Genomic DNA, 23,800 nt, shown 5'->3' with positions numbered 1-23,800 from the left:
TAATCCCCCTATAATTACTTCTTTCTTATTTTACCCTTCTTATATTAATTTCTTTTTCAAAGTCCATAACCAACACTCTCAAGCTAGCTTGAGGAGGAACTTGTTGCTCGTGCATATTTGAGTACTCACACAGTACCAGTGGCCCCTAACCGAACCCAAACCCTAACCTCCTGTCTCGAGTTGTGACACAGTTCATGTGAGGTGTTGAGAGAAGGCAGACAGATGAAGGGTTATAATCGGCCTCATCCTATTCATATCACTGACACGCTGATCCCAAGACACAAAGTGAGTGCAGGAATTTAACGAACTGCAGCCTCTCTGTTACAGAGTCACATTATTAAAGGCTCGCAGAGATTTAATCTAATCTGCTCAATGAAAAAATCATCTGAGAGAAATTAAATGGTGGCTGTGCCTTGGACTGAAATTATATTTGACTGTATTGCTTGACGAAGTGTGGTTTGTATTAATAAAAGTCCTGTGACAGAGCCGCTAAAGACTGTGTGTCTATAGCTGGGCGTCGCTTCTCCGAGCTTTTAAATTAAGGGATCAGACAGCCAGCAGAGACATGAGGAAATTATCATTCCTGAGGTTCAATCTATTTTAGTTTAACCTCACAGAGAACTAAATAGCCAGACAATAAAAACAGACACCTTATGTGTGTATTCAAGCCATCAGTAATGAAGCCCATTCTTCATATCATCTCTGCACATGAGACGAGCTAATTCCTGCTAAATCCCGTCTGACCAGCTGACAGCTCAGCAGCCCGTCCACCCCGCAGGCGGCCGAGTCGGTCAGCTGTGTGAGGGCGGTCACTGCAACACCAGCTCGAACCCACACTTAGGGTTAATATGAGCTCTACATGACCTCAGAGAAGCTGCCCGGTTTGAAAAGAGGTCGTGACCTTTTATTGACAGGATCATTATTCTCTCCCCCGCAGACCCCTCCCCCTTTTGTGGCTCCCCCTCATTGATTTCTCAAACAATGAAGAAGATCCTTTGTCAACAGGCATGATGTCCTGCAGAGAGCAATCCCTTCTCGTGTGTGTTTGTGTGTGTGTGTGTGTGTTTGCATGTGCGTGTCTGCCTTTAGCTCTAGCTGTTGTGATATGAATTATTAAAATGCTCAACAACAGTTGAAATGAGCAAGCTGGAGCTGAACGGGAAATGAACCAAGTGTGATGCCATAGGTTATTTGACTGTTGTTTCCCACTTTCAAAGCTCCAGTTTTTAATCTGGCTTATAAAGCTACATACAGCTCAGCACTGGCTGAGATTCCCAGAAGTTTTTGTGCTGCTTTATGGATTAATCCTTTATTAGAAGCTGCAGAATAATGAGATATTTTCATAACAGCCTATTTCTGAGTCCTATTTATAAATACTGAGTGACCAAAAATACTTCAGTGTCTTAAAAATAGCAGCGTGGCACTACTGGTTTTTTGTTTCTTCTGTGTTTCATGGTCTTTATGCTGACAAATCTTTTGGGAATTCTTTAAATGAATATAATACTATAGGATGAAAAAAACTGTTATTTGTCCATCTAAATTAATCTATTTGTACTGTTTCTACTGCACTCATCCAGATCCTTGTGCATACTGATGAAACCTCTTAAAATAAAACTGTAATATTGGTCGAAGACAGAAGCAGTGTTCTCTCAAAGCACACATCAAAAACACAAAAATCATAGATTGCATTCGTTAAATCCTCAGTTGGATGGAAACCAAAAAGGTGTCATCCACAAATATTAGAAAGTTTAATAGATTCTCAAGTGTACGCAAAGGCTTAAATTGTGTACAATACAGGGATTATACATTCTTAATACTTGTTCCATAATTTATCTTGATATTCATGAGTTTGTCTCTCTCTCCACAGCCCATCTTAAACCAGGCCGGCCTGCCGCAGGGCCCCTCGGACCAGAAGGTCGTGGTAGTGACGGTGGACAACTGCGACTCTTCTGTGGCTCTGAGGTTTGGTCACATGATCGGAAACTACACCTGCTCGGCTCAGGGCAGCCAATCAGGATCCAAAAAGTGAGCAGTTCTTTCATTAGGAAATAAAGGATCCTCCTTTGTTAAAGTAAAAGAATTCTATAAATAATTTGCTCTTTGCTTTTCATATTCGCTCATTACTTCTGTATTGACTTCAATAATTTAATTGATTCCTTTGCAGCCGTCTCATTAAGTAAGAGAGTAAACTTGTTATGAAATGAAGTTGCACATCTCCAGGGTGTTAGCTAAGCTTAGCTTTTTTTCTTTATTGAGATGTTTATCCTTCTTTACTGTTTTCATCTCTAGGGGGAAAAATAACACTGCAAAACTATTTCTGTGATGAATTTTTTATGCGTTTTTTTTCCCCCCTGTGTTAGTGTTGATGATGTTTTTTTGGGGAGGCAGGCAGAGCAAAAACTCCAGAATGAGTAAATGTTTGTGTGTTTTGTGTCGTCAGATCGCTGGACCTGACTGGCCCTCTGCTCCTCGGGGGGATCCCCAAGCTCCCGGAAGACTTTCCTGTTCTCAACCACCAGTTCGTGGGCTGCATGAAGAACCTGCGTATCGACAACCAGCACATTGACATGGCCAGCTTCATTGCTAACAATGGCACTATGCCAGGTATGCGGCTTTTTGACCTGCTGTTTGGCGTCTAAAGCAGTTTATCCTTTACTTTATCTCTTAAAACTGTGACTGTACTGCAGTCAAACAATGTTTACTGTTAGAGCAGCCGAGTGAGAGAGACGGGCACAGCAAAGAAAATAACACTGATTGTAATGAGCACAGCAGGGAAGTAGAGTCAGTGGGAAATGATCACTGTACCTGCTATGAATACTTTATTACCCTCTGACTCGTTACTAATTTGATGAAATAATGAGGTTGGATAGATCAAACGGATAGATAGTCCTCTCATTTTCTCCCTCTTCTAGGATGCTCTGCCAAAAGATATTTCTGCAACAACAACCCATGTCTGAACGGAGGAACCTGTGTGAACCTGTGGGGCTCCTTCAGCTGCGATTGCCCGCTCGGATTTGGAGGACGAAACTGCGAAAGAGGTGAGTAGAAAAGTCTGGTTCATCAGGCTGGGAGCGCTCAGTCATGAGAGGAGAGCCGACATGGATTTGTCTTCAGTTTTGACCCAAGACTGTCCGTCTTTGTGAATTGAGTATGAAGCTGTCATCCATCAGGTCGATTATAAGCAGAGCAGAAACAGTAACAGAAGCTCATGAATGCAGAAACTGGTGCGTTTTTATTTAAAAATAAAAACCCAAAAGCGTTTTAAAATAGCTGTGTTCAGTGGAGTCATTGCTGCTTTCTGGGAATCCTGAGACTTGATTTTAGACATGGATAGTCTACACTAGAGTAGTTTTAATGTCAAATGTCAGTCAGAATCAGCATCAAGTGTGAGTATCAAACTGGTTGAGGGGGAGTTTTTCTCTGGCTTACATGATGTTGAAGCCATTTAAGACTATTTCTTAAACGAACTCTGAGTTTTGTAGACATACAGTACGTAGCTTCAGTTTCTGTCCCTGTGTTCTCCGGTGTCTGTTTTTGTTCCACCTGATACGCTGCAGCTGTTTTCTGTGCTGATTTATGGTTTACAGCAATTTGAGAAGAGACAGAGGAAGAGAAACGAGCCATGTTAGAGGGTAACCAACAAAAAGAAACATATTTGTTTTTAGTAGTGGAACAAGTGAAGAGGAAGATTTATTTGAGTGAGCTTTACATTTCTTTTCATGCAGATCAGAAATTAAAGGAGGTGTGAGAAGTCGCTTTGCATTGAAGTAGAGATGGATGTTTGAATAAGGACTGGTTTGTTGCATAGAGCGCCCAAATCTGAAGAAAAAATATGAGGATGGGAGTGTAGAAGTGGGACATAATGCAGTGTGATTACATGTTATCACATTATTTGCATTTTCTCTCCTTTTGCATCTCACTCCTCTCCACAGCCAACGATGACATCCTCAAGTTTATTAGCCGCCACTAATCGATCATTTGGATCCGGGCGACTCAGGTGCTTTTCTTCACTTCCCACAGGGACGGCTTAATGAGAGCGAAACTGATGCACATCAGGGGCAACGTGTCCTTTCATGTCACCTCCTTGATGTGTGAAAGGGCCAGAAAGCTTCTCTTTCAGAGAACATGTGGACCCTGGAGTCAGAACACGGGCGCAGTGACGCTGAAGTGGAAATGAGGCAACTTAACAATCACACCAAAAGATGTGAAAATCAGTGGGAGTTTTAATCATACGCTGTGTTAACTTTTATACCTCGATGTACCAGCATTTGAAACGTGTTTTTTAAAAAAGCCGCTGCTCAGTGCAGGTGCAGGTTTGTGAAGCCAGAGATAAGAGCTTTCTGGGAACACCTGATTTGATTTCAGACAGCCACAAAAAGCCCACAGAGTGCACTAAAGCAAGGACTCTTTTTATCTCTGATGTCTGTACCCTCATGAGGAGAGAGTTGCTTAGATGTGGTAACTTGGATGTGATCTGAGAACACCTTGGACCTGCTGGTTGACAGTAATGACTCACCGTCTCGTGTCACCCACTGTGAGACTCTCTGTCCTCATTTAGCTGCGTCACTCCTGCCTTCTTCCAACCTCTTACTCTCTCTTTATATTTGTCATTTTTTTCCTTTCTCCCCTTTTTACCGTAGTTATGGCCAGTCCGCAGCGTTTCCTGGGTAACAGCCTGTTGCAGTGGAACAACCTGGCGGCGGTGGCGGCGGCGGCCTCTGTCCCCTGGCATGTGGAACTCATGTTCCGCACACGTCAAGCCAGCGCCACCCTACTGCACATCTCCTCCGGCCTACAGCACAACCTGACACTGCAGGTGAGAAACACAGACGCACAAAAACTCAAGACATTCACTTAAATGCTTGAGGCAAAGTTGCATCATACATTATGTTAGTGTCACAGAAATGCTGCAAGACACGACAATGCCAATTTGTCCTTAAAGGTAAAAAGAATTATTTATGAGTATCAGGATACTTTAATTAGGAAGAAAAAATGTGATTATTATATTTGTTTTTGGTGGTCCTTGAGTCTGATTAGAAGTATTAGCATGTACACTCTGCAACAGAAAGGTTGCATTTCTTTATGATTGCATGGCAGCAATCCTCACCTGAAGTTTCAAAAAGACTAAACATTGTGGGAACACGGCTCCACCTGTTGGCCGTCTGAGCTGCAGAACGTCACTGACTATTAGAGGATACAAAGACAAAACATGATGAACTCAACATCTGAGGAGTTGACATTTTCAGGCCTTTGCTCAGCTACTTTTTGAGCACGTCTAGACTGACGCCTCTTTAATGTTGCGTAACTGTCCGATATCTATTTGCAGCTCAGCACACCTGTGATGTGCCACAATGGGAGGTTTGAACTTTGACTATAGAAAAAAAAAAAGGCTGTCGAAGCTGGATGTTTCTGTTCGTCATGTGCTGCAGTGCTGATTCTTGGTGGTCTCTATTTTTCCTCCTCTGCCCTCCTCTGTTATTGAACACTGGTTCATTCTCCCTCCTGCTGTTTCCTCCCTTTTCTGCGGCTCTCTTCCTTGCCTTCTTAGCTGCGTGGGGGGAGCGTGCTGATGGGGCTGCACAGGGGGGAAGATTCGACTCTCTCCCGTGTGGAGGAGGTGCTGGTGAACGATGGAGACTGGCATCATTTGCAGCTGGATATCAGCAGTATGGGAGGGGCAGCGAGCCACCACAAAGCCGTGTTATCTTTAGACCACGGACTCTACCTGGTGAGTTGTTGTAGCCTGCTGATGCCGCTATAAATCACATGAGAGAAATTTTTGTAGTTTTACAGCTGTAAAACAAATGTCTTGTACCTTCTCAGGCCAGTATGGAGGTGGACGGGAAGCTGCGGGACTCCAAGCTGAAGACTGTGAGCGTTGGTGGTTTAGCAAGGCCCGATGGGAAAATTCAGCATGGCTTCCGTGGCTGCATACAGGTCCGCCCCTTCTGTAAACCCCATTCATATCAGCATTTTTGATAATGTCTAAAAGCAGCATATCTAAATTGTTTTAGTGAGCAACCCACCTGGTTTTGGTTTGGTGTTTTGAAAGTTTAAAAGCATCTAGATTTGGCACAATTTGATTGAGAAAGGGGTTTTTAGATGTTTAGGTTACATATACAGCACCAGTCAAAAGTTTGGACACACTTTTCCATTCATTTGAATGAGCAAGTGTGTCCAAACTTTCGACTGGTGCTGTAAATGTATTAAAAAAATCCTCACTCCTATCACTTTTCAGCCTAATTTAACCAAGTTTAACCCAGAAATATAAACTTCTTTTGACTTGCAAATCACTGAAATCATGCTCACTGACCAGTGTTTGAAAAATGTTTTAACATTGTGAGCTTATGATGGAGAGCAGGTTGACTGATCTACTGCATAACGCATAACATTTATACAGGCGACATCACAATGTTTTTAGACACACAGAAAAAAGTAACCGCTGTGTTTGCAGCATATTCCAGCAGCCCGTTTCAGCAAATCAAACCAAAGTTGCATTTTTCCAACATGACATAATTTCCTCTTTCAATCTGAACATTTTACAACATGCACTTAAGTAAGTGGATTACACTCTGCTATCTCCACAAAGCAGATATCTTAAATGTCATGTAATGAGAGAGACATATATCAAACGTCCCATGTGAACACATCCTTCATCACATCATCATCATCACATTAACACCCATATCTGTGTTGTACATCCTTGAAGGTATATTGTGTTTGTTTCTCTGCAGGGTCTGCGTGTTGGCGGGGCTCTCAGCATGTCTCAGGCCAGAAAGGTCAACGTGGAGCAGGGCTGCAACGTGCCCGACCCCTGCAGCTCCAGCCCCTGCCCTCTTAACGGCTACTGCAGCGACAACTGGGACAGCTTCTCCTGCACCTGCCTCACTGGTCAGTCTGCAGCAACCATGATCGAACAAAGCTCACACATTGCATCCCATCACAAGAATCATTTTTCTACTCAGGAATATACTTTGATTTTTTTTTTTAAATCCATTGTCATTGCCTTAAAAATATTATTTCAACCTTTGCAATTTGTTTTCCTGTCTTCACCTGCTCAGTTAAGATGTTTAGTTTACCATTAAACATAATAATAAAGTAACACCAAGTCATCTATTGTCCCGTGCTTCACCTTTTTACAGGCTACTTTGGCACCAACTGCACTGACGCGTGTGCATTGAACCCCTGTGAGCACGAGTCGACGTGCACCAGGAAGCTGAGCTCCTCTCGCGGTTACACCTGTGACTGTCCCAACAACTATTTTGGCCACTACTGCGAGAAAAAGTACGGTTTTACTCACATTTCTGTTAAACTGCGTGTGTGTAATGGGAACGGTTCCTCCTGTGTTGTATGTTTTATCAATCTGCACTTAAACTGATCACGTGTTTCCCTGCAGGACTGATTTGCCGTGTCCCAGAGGTTGGTGGGGTCACAAGACCTGCGGCCCCTGTAGCTGTCAGACAGATAAGGGCTTCGACTCTGACTGCAACAAGACGAGTGGAGAGTGTCGCTGTAAGGTGAGTGTGCGTTCATCACACTGTAACAAATAGACAAGTGTGCGGGTACCAGGCAACATATTAATAACATACAGTAAGAACTATATACTATAATTGTCACAGTGTACTGTTTTGACTTCTTAAGAGAGCATGAACATAAAAGACAAAATCAACACCATATGAGTATGATGACCTTTCAAACATGAGGGAAAAGAGACAAAAAAGAGGGAGGGGGAGTATAAATAGATATAGAATATTGAATATTGAAATAGAATAAAATGACATAAATGCAGAGAGGGAGGCTAAAAATGACACTGGAGGGTAACATTTGTTTGTTACAGCAGCTTTTCTGCCCGGTGTCCACATAAGAATTACGTTCACAATGACATAATTAGATGATAACCATTACAATGTCACACGAAACAAGAAAAACACGACATAGAGTATATAACATGCACACAGTATAACCTCATATACAACATAAACTACGTCTTTTGCAGTAGAAGCACATAGATGATCTCTGATACGATAAAAAACTGTGTATTTATCAAGCACTAAAGCCCAAATCTGTCAATGTTATAATAACAAAGACTCTACTGCCAACATTTAATTAATTAATTAATCCAAAGTCTCTGCTCAGTTGATGCTGTTTCAAAAATGGTTTAAAACCAGATGCATGATTATCATTGGTGGTCCGTCTCGGGAGTGAATTCCATTCATTTATTGCTTAATATATGACTGTACGTTGGATCTAGAGGATGAATTGTAAATAAACCAGATCAATACATTCATCCAGTATTTCTGTCTTAGTGAGGAATTTCTTCTTGTCAGCTTTTTTCCTTCTTCTTCCATTCACAGTTTATTTATTTTCACGTTTGTCAGCAGATTCAGTGTATGTGTATTGACTTTATGGAGTACACCATATTTAGTCACTCGTTAACACCCCAATCCTGTGAAGGATTAGTTTGTAGTGTGGAATTAAAATAAAAAAAATGTAAGGAGGGAAACTGTGACTGAGAAACTCCAGGTGTTCTTGAACAAGCAGCTGGAGCTTGTCGTAGCACTCAGGCAGGAATGTGTGTGTGGAGGTAAATGAAAATGAAGGAGGCTGAAAAATACTTAATCAGCACTTCTTCTCTCCTGCCACGTTTCCAGGACAACCACTACCGCCCCGAAGACAGCGACACCTGCCTGCTGTGTGACTGCTACCCGGTCGGCTCTTTCTCCAGAGCGTGCGACCGAGAGAGCGGCCAGTGTCAGTGTAAACCCGGCGTTATCGGACGCCAGTGTGACCACTGTGACAACCCCTTCGCTGAGGTCTCTGCTAACGGCTGTGAAGGTCAGAATACGTGTGATAACTGTCAAGTTATTGTCATTTAAAATTTAACACCCCTGATTCATTATAGCGACAAACATATTAACAGTTTTTTCCATTTCCATCCTCATCATCTCCTTCCGTTTCTCTCCTTCCTCTCAGTAATCTATGACAGCTGCCCTCAGGCCATCGAGGCTGGAATCTGGTGGCCCAGGACTAAGTTTGGTCTCCCTGCAGCAGTTCCCTGTCCCAAGGGAACTCTGGGTATGATGGCTTTTCAGCAGCTCTTCAAATTACCATATAATAATGGATAATATGAAAGATGCCTCAAGCCCTTTCTCAGCTGCAGTCTATTCCTCGCCCCTCATGTGATTCCTCTCTCTCTCTCTCTCTCTCTCTCTCCTCCTTCTCAGGCACGGCGGTCCGCCACTGTGATGAGCACAAGGGCTGGCTGCCTCCCAATCTCTTCAACTGCACCTCTGTCACCTTCAGCAAGCTGAAAGCTCTGGTGTGTAGCGTCTCTCTGTGTCAGTTTTAGAAATTACTTTGCAATTCCCACAAGAACATTTTTCACTTACAGGCTGATTTGAAATTGTTTTTACTTAAAGATCTCCTCTAGACATGTTTTAAAATACTTTAAATAATAATGTTTGTTATGTTTTCTCCTCATAAAACATAAATTACCTTGTTAAAAGTTACTATAATTACATCTACAGCTTTTCCCTCGCAGTAAAATCAAGAATCTATGAATATGCAAATATTTTTAATTTCAAAAGTGGACACAAGATGTCTCCTACTTCTCAGAAAAGCCCATTCTCAGTGTTTGTGCGCTGGAGGTTCAAGGTTTAGGTGCATACTGGACCAGGATTGACTTCCAAACTAGTTGTGGCACAAAATCATGCTCATATGTACAAGTCTTAAACTCAGATTTAAGGTGAGAAAGACAAACAGCTTGCTAGTGTCAAACTTCATTTAAGCATCACGTCTTTCCTTCTTCCAGTCTGAAAGGTTTTCCCGTAATGCGTCGCTCCTTGACTTCGGACACGTTCAGCAGACAGCAGCCATGTTGGCCAACGCGACCTTGCACACAGAGAAGTACTACGGCAGCGATGTGAAAGTGGCCTACCGGCTCACACAGAGTCTGCTGCAGCATGAAAGCAACCAGCAGGGCTTCAACCTCACGGCTACACAAGACGTCCACTTCACTGAGGTGACCAATCACAAGACTAGAAACACTCAGATACACAAACAGGAAGTCAATGTTTTGTCAGCCTCTCTCGCTGTATCTGCAGGGAATTCGTCACACTTTCATTTCACTCTCCGACGTGGCTGCCTGTCACACTGATCTCTCGCTGTTTTCTGACAGAATCTGGTCCGTGTGGGCAGCGCCATCCTGTCTCCAGACACGCAGAAGCACTGGGAGCTGATCCAGCACACGGAGGGCGGCACGGCGGTGCTGCTGCGCCACTACGAGGAATACGCAAACACACTGGCACAGAACATGAGGAAGACTTACCTCAGCCCCTTCACCATCATCACCCCACACATAGGTGAGCGTTTGACAGCCACTAATTGTAACATAACCTTTTCTGAATCACACGTCAGTAGGTTAATTAGTTTGAGTTACATTATTGAAGTGCAATTTGCAGTTTACAGCTCAGATATTTATAGATGCTCTTCTATAATTCGTTTTTCTATTAACTTTCCAAAACATAAACACCAAAATGCAGCACAAGACGACACCATTGACTAACTGAACAAATAAATGAAGAAAAAAACAATTAACTCAAAAAAGAACAAATAAAATACAACATGTATGGGGCAGCACATTTTTCACAGTAAAAATAGACTTTTACTTCTTTATATGAATCGGAAAATTTCAACTTTCAGAGATTCAAAAGAGGAAATTGCCTTGATTAGGTTTAAACATTCAGAAAAATCTGACTTTGTTTGACTGAGAACAATCCTCGAAGTATAGATATTAACAGATGCTCTTCTCCACAACATCAGATGTTACAACATTAATCAAGAAACAATAAGAGTGTTTTCTCATTTTTAAGGGAGATTCAGATTTTTCATACTTAATATGTTTAAAAGTTGTCTGTTTCTGGTAAAATAAATAAACAAATCAAAAATAAAAATCAATAAACTAAAGAGATTCTGGATTTTAGCCCTGGCAGTGTTGAGAAGCCTTTGAAACAGCTTTTTAGACCACTTGTAAGGAGATAAAATTTACAGAAAGTACTGTGTTCTGGAAATTCAAAACTGAGAAATGAATTGAAAAAAATAAAATAATCTGAAAATACTCTTTTTAGGTGGCTTTTTAAACATTGTGGGTTTAATTTGTGGAGTTTGGATTCATAACCAGTGTTTCTTGGCTACAGCCTTGGTCAGAGGTCTTGGTGAGCCACATTATGGCACCTGTGGAGCCGGTAGAGCTTCAACAGGGCCAGCGCAGGCCGTCACACAGGCTCCAAGTCTTTGGTCAAGTGATGGCTTCCACAGAGCTCAACAGCAGAGCTCTCTGACGCAGTCTGTGTTTGTGTTCTCAGTCATTTCTGTAGATCGTCTGAAAAAGATGAATTTTGCTGGAGCCAAACTGCCTCGGTACCAGTCCCTGAGGGGCCCTCGTCCCGTAGACCTGGAGACAGCCGTCACTCTGCCTGATTCGGTTTTCCAGCCACCTGTGGACACTAAGGGCCACAGGCACCTGGATGTCTTCCCAGAATCCTCTCTGAGGAACCGCTCAGCCAACAGGAAGAGACGCCATCCTGATGACAGCCAGCAGGACGCCGTCGCCAGCGTGATCATCTTCCACAGCCTGGCCTCACTGTTACCAGAGAGCTACGATCCTGACAAGAGAAGTCTGCGGTAAGAAGGACAAATGAAGCTGCAATGTGATGTACTGACACTATAAAAAAAGATGTTCAAACGTCTAGATTTTTTTTTTTTGTGGGCGTTTTTGCCTTTATTTGACAGTTGGTAATATAGAAACAGATGGGAAAACTGGGGGAGAGAGAGAAGTATGTTATGTAACGACAAGTGAAAATTAAACCTAAAATCACACCAATGACTTTGCAGTTATATGGTTTTCATACCACTTATCATAAAATACCTGCAAGGTCCAAGTGGAGAGACTTTTATTTATTGTCTAAAAAAAAATCACTGAATATTCACTTTGATCACGTGAAGTCCAGAATTTTTTGAACCCATTCAGTTTGGCTGGTGGAGCTTTTGTTTCAGCTAATATTTGAGATTGATCAGAAAATCTGCATCTAATGTATTTGCTGACATTGCATCACTGTTCTTAACTGCAGAGTGATTTTGTACTTTTTACAAGTGGTACACATGATCTCTCTCGCTTTGTGTCTTGAATTACAGAATGAGTTTCAAAAGAATTTAATGACTTTTAATGATTTCTTTTTTTTTTTTTGCCTCAGAGTGCCAAAGCGTCCGGTCATCAACACACCGGTGGTGAGTATCACAGTGCACGACAACGACGAGCTGCTGCAGCACACGTTGGACAAACCCATCACTGTGCAGTTCCGCCTGGTCACCACTGAGGAGCGCTCCAAACCCATCTGTGTCTTCTGGAACCACAGCATACTGTGAGTACGCACACACACACATACACACTGAGTTGATGATGAAACTTTGAAAACTCGATGAAGTCTTGTCCTCACATCATCTGCTCTTTGTGTTTTATGTCAGTGCCGGTAATGGCGGCTGGTCAGCGAAGGGCTGCGAGGTGGTTTTCAGAAACAGCACCCACATCAGCTGTCAGTGTTATCACATGACCAGCTTCGCAGTGCTCATGGACATCTCCAGGAGAGAGGTGAGAGACGTCAACCCTTTTAACTTCAGTTTTGAACCCCTTTGTACTCCAACTCCGACTTTTCTAATCATGTCGGTTGTGTCAGAACGGAGAGATCCTGCCAATCAAAATCCTGACGTGGAGTACAGTGGGAGTGACGCTGGGCTTCCTCCTCCTCACCACGATCTTCCTCCTCTGTCTGAGAGCCATGCAGTGCAACAAGACGAGTATAATCAACAACGGAGCCACCGCTCTCTTCTTCTCTGAGCTCATCTTCATCCTGGGCATCAACCATGCCGACAACCCAGTAATGAATCTGCTTCTCTTTTCTTTCTGTTTCTTTTCTTCTCTTCCATCTCTTAATGTTTTAATCATCTCTGTTTCTCCTCCTCGCCACTCTGCAGTTTTTGTGCACAGTCATCGCCATCCTGCTGCACTTCTTCTACCTCTGCACTTTCTCCTGGCTCTTCCTGGAGGGGCTGCATGTCTACCGCATGATCAGCGAAGTGCGAGACATCAACTATGGACCCATGAGATTCTACTACCTGATTGGCTGGGGAGTGCCCGCCTTCATCACCGGTGCGAACCCTCATAGTATCACGTAAAAACACATCAGTGTACCTACTGTACAGCAGAAAAAATCCTTCATTCAGTTAATGTTTTGTAGTATTTTAAATCTCTAAAAGCAGCAGTCTTGATTCAATCAACTTGTAAGAACTCAAAATTTAATTGTGATATATTATTGTTGCCTGTCAATGCACTCGCAAACCTGGAATCTTTTGTTGTTTTGTTCAGAGACACTCTGACTGACCAAATTCACATTACTCTTTTCATAACATCTTGTTTGTTTATGGTTGGTCTTATGGGCTTAATTTCCTGACATAATAGTTTGTGTCCTCATCTGGTTGCATCTTGCTGATCAGTTGGTATCAAACATGCTGCGGTCCTCTAGTTTGATGTCTTTGTGTTTGAGTCTTGTCACTGTGAGCAATTTTCTGACATTGACACTGAAATTACACTCAGAAAATACATTTAAAAGAAGTGAATTCAGTAAAACACAATCTTCTCAGCCTCAGGAGCAAAATGTCAAAAGCAGGTCTTAATATTTTATTTTACACCATCTGACTTTGGATAAAAAAAATGGTTTCAACAGCAAAGAGAAAACAACACAAATATACTGTAAATGTGAACTGAGAACAGTTGTCTGATGGAGAATCTGATGCCGCCTCCAGGTCTGGCAGTGGGACTGGACCCTGAAGGCTACGGGAACCCAGACTTCTGTTGGCTGTCGATGTACGACACTCTCATCTGGAGCTTTGCCGGACCCATCGCCATGGTGGTGTCGGTGAGTCCCTGCGGATCTCTGCGTCTGACTGTCATAAATAACACACATCCCATGATGTAAACACAAAAACATTTAATAAAATAAATCCTCGGCACTGCGCGCACTCATGTGTTATATAGTGTTTCCAACATGCTGACTCATGATGATCTCATCCGAGCAGCACTAGAGACGTTATCACAGTGAACACACCCGTCACTGTTCGGCTGCCGGCACGTGTTTAAGTTCACGTGTTTAAGTTGTTGTTTACTTTCACAAACTCCTGCCATGTTACATGAGTAGTGATGCAGCTTGATATCGTGTCCACAGATGAACATCTTCCTGTACATCCTGTCGTCCAGAGCCTCCTGCTCGCTGAGACACCACAGCATCGAGAAGAAAGAGACTCGAGTGTGAGTGTCAACGTTTACCCAAATATGAAGACAGACAGTGAGAGAGAGTGGGAGTCGTTTTGCTGAAATGCTGTTATTTAGGTGTTTCCTGGTGTTGAGAATAATATTTGTTTGATTGTAGCCCATATTATCAATTTTATCACCATATTTATCTTCAGATTTGTGTAGAAATTGTAAAAGTTCCCTGCTTGAACTTTATCAAACAAGTGAATCTGGAACAATACCCATCTAAAAATATGTCAGCGGCGGAATTTCCACCCGCATTTAATGATAAGCACATAACGTTAGATCAAACATTTCCTCAATTATTTCAATAATAATAAAACTTCTCGAATTCTGAGTCATAATAAGTGTGCAGATCAGGATTTGAGACCAGAGCAAAGACAGACTTCTCTAAAATGTCTCTAGAATCTTTTCTTCATTATATTCTTAGTTTAGCATTTTCAGTTTTGTATTTTTGGGTTTTTTTTTCTATGATTTCTGGTCGCTTATCGTCAACCTCCATCTTCAGGTCAGTGAATGCATAGAAATCGTCCTGACAGCTCCTCACTAACTTCTCTGTGTTTTCACTCTCATGTGATTCGTATTCTGCAGCTCGGGCCTGAAGACCGCAGGTGGGGTTCTCCTCCTGGTGTCAGTCACGTGCTTTCTGGCGCTCCTCTCCGTCAACAGTGACATGATCATCTTCCACTACCTGTTTGCCGGGTTCAACTGTGTGCAGGTGAGCCCTCCGATTCCCTCTGAAACAGCTTTGATAGGTGGATTTTTGTCCCTTTTGTTCCTGACCTTCTTCTTTCTTCTGTCGTCCAATCCAGGGTCCCTTTGTTTTCTTCTTCCGCATCGTCTTCAATAAGGAAGCCAGGAATGCCATGAAATACTGCTGCAGCCGCAAGCGCCCGGATCATATGATCAAATCCAAAGCCTCTGTGAGTCCCACGCCGCCAACTCTGAGAAAATACTCCATTCAGTCTGACACCTCCGGGATGTACAGTAGAGCTCAAATTAGTCACATGTCACTGAGCTTCCCTAAAAAAAACTAAATCGGCTGTTAAATTGAAGACTGAATATTTGAAGATTGAGACTCAGAAGGTTTGTTTGAACTTTTCACCTTATTTTGACATGATTTTAAAACCACTTGTCTTATCGCTGTATTTTCAGGGCTACAAATGTAACACCAACTATATGGACGGCAGATTGTATCACCTCCCCTTCGGAGACTCCAGTGTGTCTCTGAATGGCACCATGCAGAGTGGCAAGAGCCTGCAGAGCTACGTGCCGTTCGTCCTTCGGTAAGAAAATAATATGAAATTAAAGATTAATACGCAGCATTAGCTGACAGACTGACCGGAGCAGCTGTAAACTGATTTCTTCTGTGTTTTCAGGGACGATGGCTTAAGTAACAGTCAGGCGCACATTGCTCTGAACGACCACGCGTCGCTCTTCAATGAAAATAAAGAGCGCTTGGATGGTATTTTCTTCACTCAGTATCTCTATATTAAGTTCACCTGCACTGACGGTTTCACTACATCAACTCATGCTTTCTGTTTCTGTGTGTAGATCACGACAGCGACTCCGACAGCGACTTGTCTCTAGAGGATGACCAGAGCGGCTCCTACGCCTCCACGCACTCCTCTGACAGCGAAGACGAGGAGGGCCCCCTCCCCCCGGAAGAATGCTGGGAAAACCTGGCGTCCAATGTGGGCAAGAGACCACAACCACATGGTAGGAAAAACTCATCTGAACCTCGGCCTCAAGTTTCATGTTTTATCGTTGCATTCAAGTCACAAAGATAAGCGTTTTCTGAAGAATAATTACCAGGAAATCTTTCAGAAAACCCAGATGGTTGTTAAATAAAACACACAGCTGTTCTGAAAGTGTTTCCTTCCTTCCTCAAAGACTTTTCTAACCATCTGGAGGAGAAATATTGTTTGGTGCACGATAAAAGGGATTTTTAATCAATCACTGAAGCTGCGGCTCCGATTCTCAATCAAAACAAAGATGGTAGCCAGAAATGACATTTGTCTTTGCTCAATTTGTACAATGTGAACTAGAATTATTATCTTATGTCTAGATATTAATGTTAATTTCCAATATTTTATATTTTCATACAATATACAAAATAATGTGTTCATATTTTGCCTGTGTTTTATGTGAAGAGCAAGGACGTGTGTCATTTCAGCCACATGGATAGAATACACAGTCACAATTTAAGAAACAAATTACAAATCTTCATTTTTTGTGCAGTAGACAGAATTTTTTTTTTCATACAGACAGTTAAGAGAGTATTTTGGAAATAGAAAAAGAATATTTTGGCTGTAAGTGTTGTTAAACCCCTCTGAGTTTTTCAAAGATCACTAGTTATTTTTGAGATAACTTGAATATAATAATAATAATAAAGAGGCACATGTGTAAGTGGGACATATGAAATGTCATTTCACCACAAATACACATTCAGAAACTAATGAGAATGAACAATGGCGCATTTGAGAAAAACCTGCCAGCGTTACTGTTAGATGTTTTTAACACATGTTCATTAAAGGTTTCCTTTTGTTTCTGTTTCCCAGACAATAGTTTGAGTAAGATGTACTGGCCTGGAGATTATCCAGCAGCAGTGAGTGACGGCGAGCTCACAGCTGCGGAGACTCTGGCCAATCCTGAGCTGAGCCTCGGCCGCGACTCCCGGACGTTATCGGACGACCGGACGCAGGACTCCATGATGGTGCTGCTGCCCAGTCTGCCGAACTTCAATGCCCACCCTCACAAAGGTGAAGTTCAGCTTAATGCAAACACCTGCTGGAGTTAGAGATTACTTAAATTGCTCAATTTATCCTTTAAATGGGTTTGAAAATGTGTCTTATTGTCATGTAAGAAGTCGTCTTAGATAGTTTCACCTGTTCTTAGTGCAGTTCAACCTGTAAAACTAAGTTATTCAACCATATTATTTGAGTTCATTGATATTTATAATATTTTAAGAATAAATATGAGTAAATAACATCCTGTTTTTATGCCATGCAGGGATCCTAAAGAAGAAGCAGCTTTCTCCAATCGTAGAGAGGAACGGTTTCAACCGAATCCACAATGAACTGTGTGAAAACGCTCCAGGCACGGCGTCCCCACAGGGGTCGTCCTGTAGCGACAGACGAGCCGGCCCGGCTAAACCCAGCCTCCCCGATCAGCTGAACGGTGTCGCCATGAGCATCAAGGCTGGGACGGTGGACGGTGACTCATCAGGATCAGAGTGAGTATCAACACAAGTTGCCTCATAAAGATAAAAAAAACAAAACAAAAACAACATTTCAGACACTTATAGGAAAAGCATCCATAAACCAATCCACTGTCAGTGTAAACATGTCCAGTGTTGCATTCCTGTATGTCATTGTTGCGTTTAACTGTCTGCGTCAAACTACGCTGCTGTCCTCAGTGATCTTTGTTGTCATAGTCTGTCTCATTTCCACCTAATTATCTTAAATGTTAATGTTCAACCAAATGAAGACAGCACCCATCCTGCCATTAACCTCAGAGTCAATAAACAGTTCTAACGACTCAATGATTTAAATTGACCCAGAATCTAAAGTAAAGCAACAGAAATGACTAATGACTAATCCTTATTAAAGGAACAGTTCAGAATTTTTGAAAGGTCTCCATTTTATACTTACTGCTCATATGGTGCATAGAGAAGTATTAGACATGCAACTGCAGCTTTTATGTCCCTTTTAATACAGTTAAACAAATCCACAGTCCCAGTTCAGTGCAAAGACGCAGCCAAAGCAGTTTATTAGAGCAAATATGTGTAGTCATTGTTAGAAAAAAGTTGTCTCATTGGAAGCGAAATATACAGATGAGTATTGTTTGACATTTTTAGATTCTATTGCCAATACAGCACCTTGTATTTACCAGTAGATAAACAACACTTCTGCCTTACTTTTAGAAGTATAAACATTTTTTACTACAAAAAAACATTTTTTTTATGTAACAGAAGAAGACAAAGTTCTCAAACATCAAATGTTGTCTCAGAACAAGAAGCTGTTCAAGAATAAATGAAGAAGATTACAAATCTGACCAGATATTTGATGCCAGTTCTCAGTACTGGACAGTTTTCAATACTAGTAAGTTTCAATACGTAGCCCTAACGATACCGAGGGTTTGGAGAGAGAATACCTGTTTTGTAAATTTAAAAAAATGTTTAAAATATCCATCGTGTCATCCTGCTATCATCTGTTGCATGAATCATAAAGAGTTAATTAGCACTGGACGAGAATGGTGGAGTTTGACCTGCTTTAACTGCACTGATCTGTGGATAAAAAGCTGCAGTTGCGTGTCCAATATAAAGAACCTACTTTGAAATTGTTTAGCTGCTGTAAATGAGCAGAACTTCCCAAACACACAGTTGACAGGAGGCACCTCACGTCTGGTTAAGGCATGAACATATACGTGTGTATTTATGTCTCTCAAAGCCACTCAGCTCTTGAAATACATTAGGATTTATTTACAGTAAAAAATATAAACTGTAGTTTACTAATCAACCTTCTCTGCTCCTTCTCTTTCCAAAAAAATATATCATAGATTTTTATTCTTTAATTTTATCCCATGAAGCACTGATCCTCATTCAAACAAATCAGGATCACTGTCTTCAGATTGGTGCATCATTTTAGCATCTGCCATCCCTCACTGCCTGTATGTGTGTGTATGTGTGTGTATGTGTGTATGTGTGTGTGTGTGTGTGTGTAAGTCTGTCATTGCCTCACGTGTTTTTTTTTTTCTTTTTTTTGTGTCCTTTCTTGTGTTGTGCTGCATCTGTTTCCCTCCCCTCCCCACCATCCCATCCTAAACTCACCCTCCTCTTCCTCTTTTCACACACCCACCCTGTTTTCCCAGCAGCCACTGCAACACCTCCATGTGACCGCGCTGACGGAGGGGTGTGTCTTTGCAGGTCATAGAGCCTCATTCCTCAACACCGACTGCGAACAGGGAGCACCGGACTTCCCCTTGAAAAAAAACAAAACAAAACAAAACAAAACAAAAAAAAAAACAAGTGGAAAAAGAAGGAATCCCCCCCTTCCTCCCCCTCGTCATCATGATCCTCTGAAGGTGTGTGTATGTGTGTGTGTTAGTGAGTATGTGAGAGAGTTCATACACGTGTGCCAAACCTCAGGAGTCGCTGCACTGGCCCCGGCTCAAGCACACTGATGGAACGAGTGTCACTCTCCCTTTAAAGAAATCATTTTGTTTACATACTTGAAGCAATGCACTTTTTTTTTTATTTACCACCCAGATTTTCTGGTGGGTTTTTTTTTTTTTTGTTTTTTTTTTGGTAGTGTTTTTTTTGTTCCAGGATATATATTTTGTTTGATTGTGGAACAATAAAGAGGTCATGCTTTTCGGGTGGGTCATTTAGTCGTAGACTTGCAAAACATTCAGGGAAATTCCTTGTTTTTCATACATAGCTACTTTTTGTGCTTATGTCACTGTTGGAGCTGTTGGTGTTTGTGCCAGTCTGAGGTTTGCTCTGCGTCGAGAGGTCAGACTCAGGTTTTTCAGCTACTTCACACGCCTGAAAATGTCCGAGAGGCACAAAAACGACGGTTGAGCGAAGGACCGTTTTCCACCCTTGAAGCGAGCCAACTGCAGAAGCGGAGGCTCCTCACGGATACATGAACTGAACTTGAAAACAGGGAGGAAAGAATCGCCGTACCTGCCCGTCACTGGATGCTCTGTTATAAGCTATTTCTCATTAATGAAGGATGTTTCCCCCGAGGCGACAGCTGTGCACAGCTGGAGAGACTTGACGGCCTTCTGCACTGCTCAGCCTTCATTCCCTCACATCAATGAGGGCGCAAACCTGCATGTGCAGATCATGGAGAAAAAAAAGGACTTAAAGAACTTTTCTTTTCTTTTGTAAATCACTGAGAGCATTTTTTTTTTTTCAAAGACGTTAAAAACGCTCTCATTTTTCATTGTTTCATCTGAGGGATGAACGCATTCATTTCAGTTCAGTGACTTAACAGCTGTATTTTATAGATTAGCTACGGAGCTTTTGTCTTTTGTAAAGTAATGAAACACATGAAACGTTGTGCTGTAATACTATTTGAACTGTAACCCATTTTTACTGTACAGAGGAGCCTGTAAATGAAACATATCTCTAAATGAATCATATAAGTAAATATGTACACTTCCTTCACACACTCTTAATACCCTGGAGGAAATTATCTTTTATCTGCTTTCAGTCAGATTGATGTGATGTGTGAATGCCATTTTTACCAGCTGTATGAATTTAATGTATAAATGTCATTGCGATGCCATAAGAATCACTAGCAGGTCAATCATGATGTTTATATCGACTCTGGTATCCCAACAGAGGATTGTCTCTTTTACTCTGCCGCTCCTGTTTTTACTGATTAAACTGTTTTCTACCATTTTCATCTTACCTCAAATTTCTATCAGTGCCAAGTCAAATAACATCACTTTTTAAATATGTGTTGTTTTTTTCCCCCTCTGTATAATGTATTTTACATAAACACACAGCTGTTTGCGGATGTCAAGGTTCTGTTTGTACATACAAGTGGAATAATCAGATATTTGCTATAAAAAGGGACCAGGCTACAAACTCTCACTCATAGAAATGGTAACCTGTTTATTTCCATATAAATAAGTTTAGTGTGAATGACTGTCTTGTCTTAAATGAGTCCAAACAACTGAACCAGGGTTAATCTGTTTCATAAAGACAACTCAGAGCTGCTGAGATCAGACGAGTCTGTTATATTTCATGACTTTGAAACATAGAAGAAGAATAAGTTTCCATTGTGATGTATTTAAACCACCTTTATGAAACAGATTTTCCTGAAAACAAGTCTGACTTACTGAAGTAAGCCTGGCTTGAATGGAAATCCTGCTTTATGAAACAGTTTCTGTTTCCTGTTTTAATGTTCTCATCTGGTGTGTAAAAACTGCTCATTATGGTGCAACAACAATCAGCTGCTTCAGACTAAACCGCTGTTGTACAAGTCAAAGTTGTGGTGATACAGGGTAGTCACTGGAGGACGGCTGGTATTTTTCTATGTGGAATAACTTTGTAAAGGATTTCACCAGAATTCAACAAGTAAAAGAGACGGTTACAGTTTTTAAATGTTGGTATCATTGTGTTTCTGCTCTCACAGATGAATCTGCCAGAGGCACATTTAATGAAGCCAAATAAGACAAAATTAAACTTTAATGATGCCTGCTGGAACCTGAGTTGTTGCAGCAAAAATAAATGAATAAATCACAGCTGCTAGAAGCAAAAAGTGACCGAGCTCCTGTCTATAGATAAAGAAAAAGAGACAAAAGATGAGAAGAAAGGCTAATGTAAACGTTTTAGGATTTGATTACTGTTAGATAGATTAGTCTGTAATTGGTAAAGTTTTAATATTCAGGTGGTTATGAGCTACCATCAGGAAAATTATTCCCACTATTTGGTCAGTATCACTTTGGATTAGATTGAACTACAGTTTTTTTTAGATGCTCGTTCACAGGCTCAAATTTCTGATGAATTTCCAAAGCAAATGAAAGACTTGAGTATTAAGGCCTGAAGATGCGCACCAACTCTGAAATCTGAACAAAGAAAATTTTTAAGTTTCAATTAATTGGACATTTTTTTAATAAAATAAGAATGATAGACTTTTCGGTTTTACAACATTTTACAGTTTATGAAAGACTCTCCTCAGTTTGGTCTACAGTTGGGAGGAACTGCTTATTTTTAACTCGTTTCTGAAATTTAAAGGAATAGTTCAACATTTGGAGAGTTGGATTTAAAGATTGATACCAATCTCATATCAGGACAAACAGCTAACCTGGCTCTGCCTGAAGGTAAATCCATTTTCCTGGAGTCCTGCCATCACTGTGAGGTTGCCAGACATGATGAAGACTTGGAAACATCACTGCTCCCAGCCAAGAAATAGTCCAGCATGTGACCCCCCCCCCCCCCCCCCCCCCCTATAAAACTACAGTGTTTCATTTTTATAAATATGGATTAGACAAACAAGATATAACATTTGTAATCTTTAGAGGAGCTGTAAAGCAGATTTTGTAACCTTTGGACAGAATCAGGCTACCTGTTTCCCCTGGTTTCCAGTCATTATGCTAAGCTAAGCTAACGGCTTATTTTTACTGTACATGAGAGTCATAGGTCCTATCGGTCTTCTGATCTAACTCATCTGACTCAACGCATAATGTCAAATTCTTCCTTCAAGCAGCTGTAATTGTGCTATAACTTGGGCTGGATGGAACTACCAGGTCTCCAAACGCTACAGGGTCTATTAAACCTTGGTGCTCCACCTGGCTGCTCCTGGATCTGCATACTTTATCTTGAGCAGTGGTTCTCAAAGTGGGGCCCCGGGTCTAATTTGTGTCAGTTTAGGGGTACCTGACATGAAAAAGTTTGAGAATCACTGCTTTAGATAGTAGGTTTACCTGGCTGGGACTAAAAGAGAACTTCTACACAGAGTCATGTAAAACTTTCTGCTCAGGCCTAAAATCAGATTTTATCACAAGTATTCTTGTAAATAACATGAAACAATCAGAGCCTAAAGAAAAGGATGAAATTCCACCACAGCAAGCTGAGACATGAAACGTGTGTGACCGATTCATTAAGTTCATTTCCAGGCAGCGTGCCAGCAACGTAACGGTTTGATATAAGCAGAATAATTGCAGTATATCTGACCAATGAACTGTCCTGCACATCCTGGAGGTGGAGACACACTTGATATCCGATTCTTTGTAGTTTCAGACGCCGTCTTCAAGTTGTAACATGACTTTGATCAAAGCATTTTTTATCATCATAAATCTGTCATAAGAAACTGATTTGGTACTGTAACAACTGACAGTTATAATCTTATTAAACTAAATATGTGATTTGGTGGACCTCTTCATGAAGTTTTTAAAAAAAGTAGTTCTAACAAAAAGGGCAAACTAGTTTTACTAAGTTTTACTAACTAACCAAACTTTCATTCACATCATCATGGATGAGGAGGTTTGTGGGAAAAAAATGTGACTCCTGCATCGTGGGGGTAGCTCTGATGATCTGGATATGGAAGTTTACTGTAGATATGAATGTTTTTAGCACTTAAAACACAAACATTTTAAAGTCTCCAAGTTGTATTTGTGAAACAGCAAACACTCCTTTAGGTGGCAGTGTTTTATATTGACCCACAGTACTGCAGGATGCAGTGAGGTTGTTTTGCATTCAGGCTCACGAGGCATAAAAGTCACTAGGTGCCGCTGTTGCTGCTTACCTGTTTCTTCATCACATTCAGCTCTCATCTTCAGTCAGAAACAGACACTTCACTTCCAGTTATTTATCCATCCTGTTGACCTCCAGCTGCTTCTGAGCCTGAAATGGAAACAAAAAAATCAAGATTTATATTAAACTGCTCTCACAAAACATCAGCAGAGCGCTACTAGATGCAA

At 41.4% G+C, this 23,800-nt stretch overlaps 1 protein-coding gene across 1 annotated transcript in view; it reads left to right on the top strand.

Moving 5' to 3' along the window:
- The window catches only part of celsr2 (cadherin, EGF LAG seven-pass G-type receptor 2), a 61,696-nt gene extending 42,044 nt beyond the window's left edge, over window positions 1–19,652 (top strand). Inside the window, exons 6-34 of the mRNA XM_042406006.1 lie at window positions 1,868–2,025; window positions 2,441–2,604; window positions 2,913–3,038; window positions 4,641–4,816; window positions 5,549–5,728; window positions 5,824–5,937; window positions 6,735–6,891; window positions 7,143–7,284; window positions 7,397–7,517; window positions 8,652–8,835; window positions 8,974–9,075; window positions 9,225–9,319; window positions 9,812–10,021; window positions 10,178–10,361; window positions 11,364–11,682; window positions 12,252–12,419; window positions 12,523–12,646; window positions 12,732–12,932; window positions 13,030–13,204; window positions 13,858–13,970; window positions 14,277–14,359; window positions 14,954–15,080; window positions 15,175–15,285; window positions 15,518–15,648; window positions 15,742–15,827; window positions 15,917–16,081; window positions 16,924–17,124; window positions 17,375–17,597; window positions 19,235–19,652. Of these exons, the coding sequence (XP_042261940.1) occupies window positions 1,868–2,025; window positions 2,441–2,604; window positions 2,913–3,038; window positions 4,641–4,816; window positions 5,549–5,728; window positions 5,824–5,937; window positions 6,735–6,891; window positions 7,143–7,284; window positions 7,397–7,517; window positions 8,652–8,835; window positions 8,974–9,075; window positions 9,225–9,319; window positions 9,812–10,021; window positions 10,178–10,361; window positions 11,364–11,682; window positions 12,252–12,419; window positions 12,523–12,646; window positions 12,732–12,932; window positions 13,030–13,204; window positions 13,858–13,970; window positions 14,277–14,359; window positions 14,954–15,080; window positions 15,175–15,285; window positions 15,518–15,648; window positions 15,742–15,827; window positions 15,917–16,081; window positions 16,924–17,124; window positions 17,375–17,597; window positions 19,235–19,259 (4,365 nt within the window). The 3' untranslated portion in view covers window positions 19,260–19,652. The remainder of the gene's footprint in view (window positions 1–1,867; window positions 2,026–2,440; window positions 2,605–2,912; window positions 3,039–4,640; window positions 4,817–5,548; window positions 5,729–5,823; window positions 5,938–6,734; window positions 6,892–7,142; window positions 7,285–7,396; window positions 7,518–8,651; window positions 8,836–8,973; window positions 9,076–9,224; window positions 9,320–9,811; window positions 10,022–10,177; window positions 10,362–11,363; window positions 11,683–12,251; window positions 12,420–12,522; window positions 12,647–12,731; window positions 12,933–13,029; window positions 13,205–13,857; window positions 13,971–14,276; window positions 14,360–14,953; window positions 15,081–15,174; window positions 15,286–15,517; window positions 15,649–15,741; window positions 15,828–15,916; window positions 16,082–16,923; window positions 17,125–17,374; window positions 17,598–19,234) is intronic.
- Window positions 19,653–23,800: the final 4,148 nt, after the last annotated feature.

Source organism: Thunnus maccoyii, chromosome 3, assembly GCF_910596095.1.
Source record: "Thunnus maccoyii chromosome 3, fThuMac1.1, whole genome shotgun sequence".
Taxonomy (NCBI): Eukaryota; Metazoa; Chordata; class Actinopteri; order Scombriformes; family Scombridae; genus Thunnus; species Thunnus maccoyii.
Note: the sequence above shows the minus strand (reverse complement) of the source record. Positions and strands in the feature narration are given on the sequence as shown.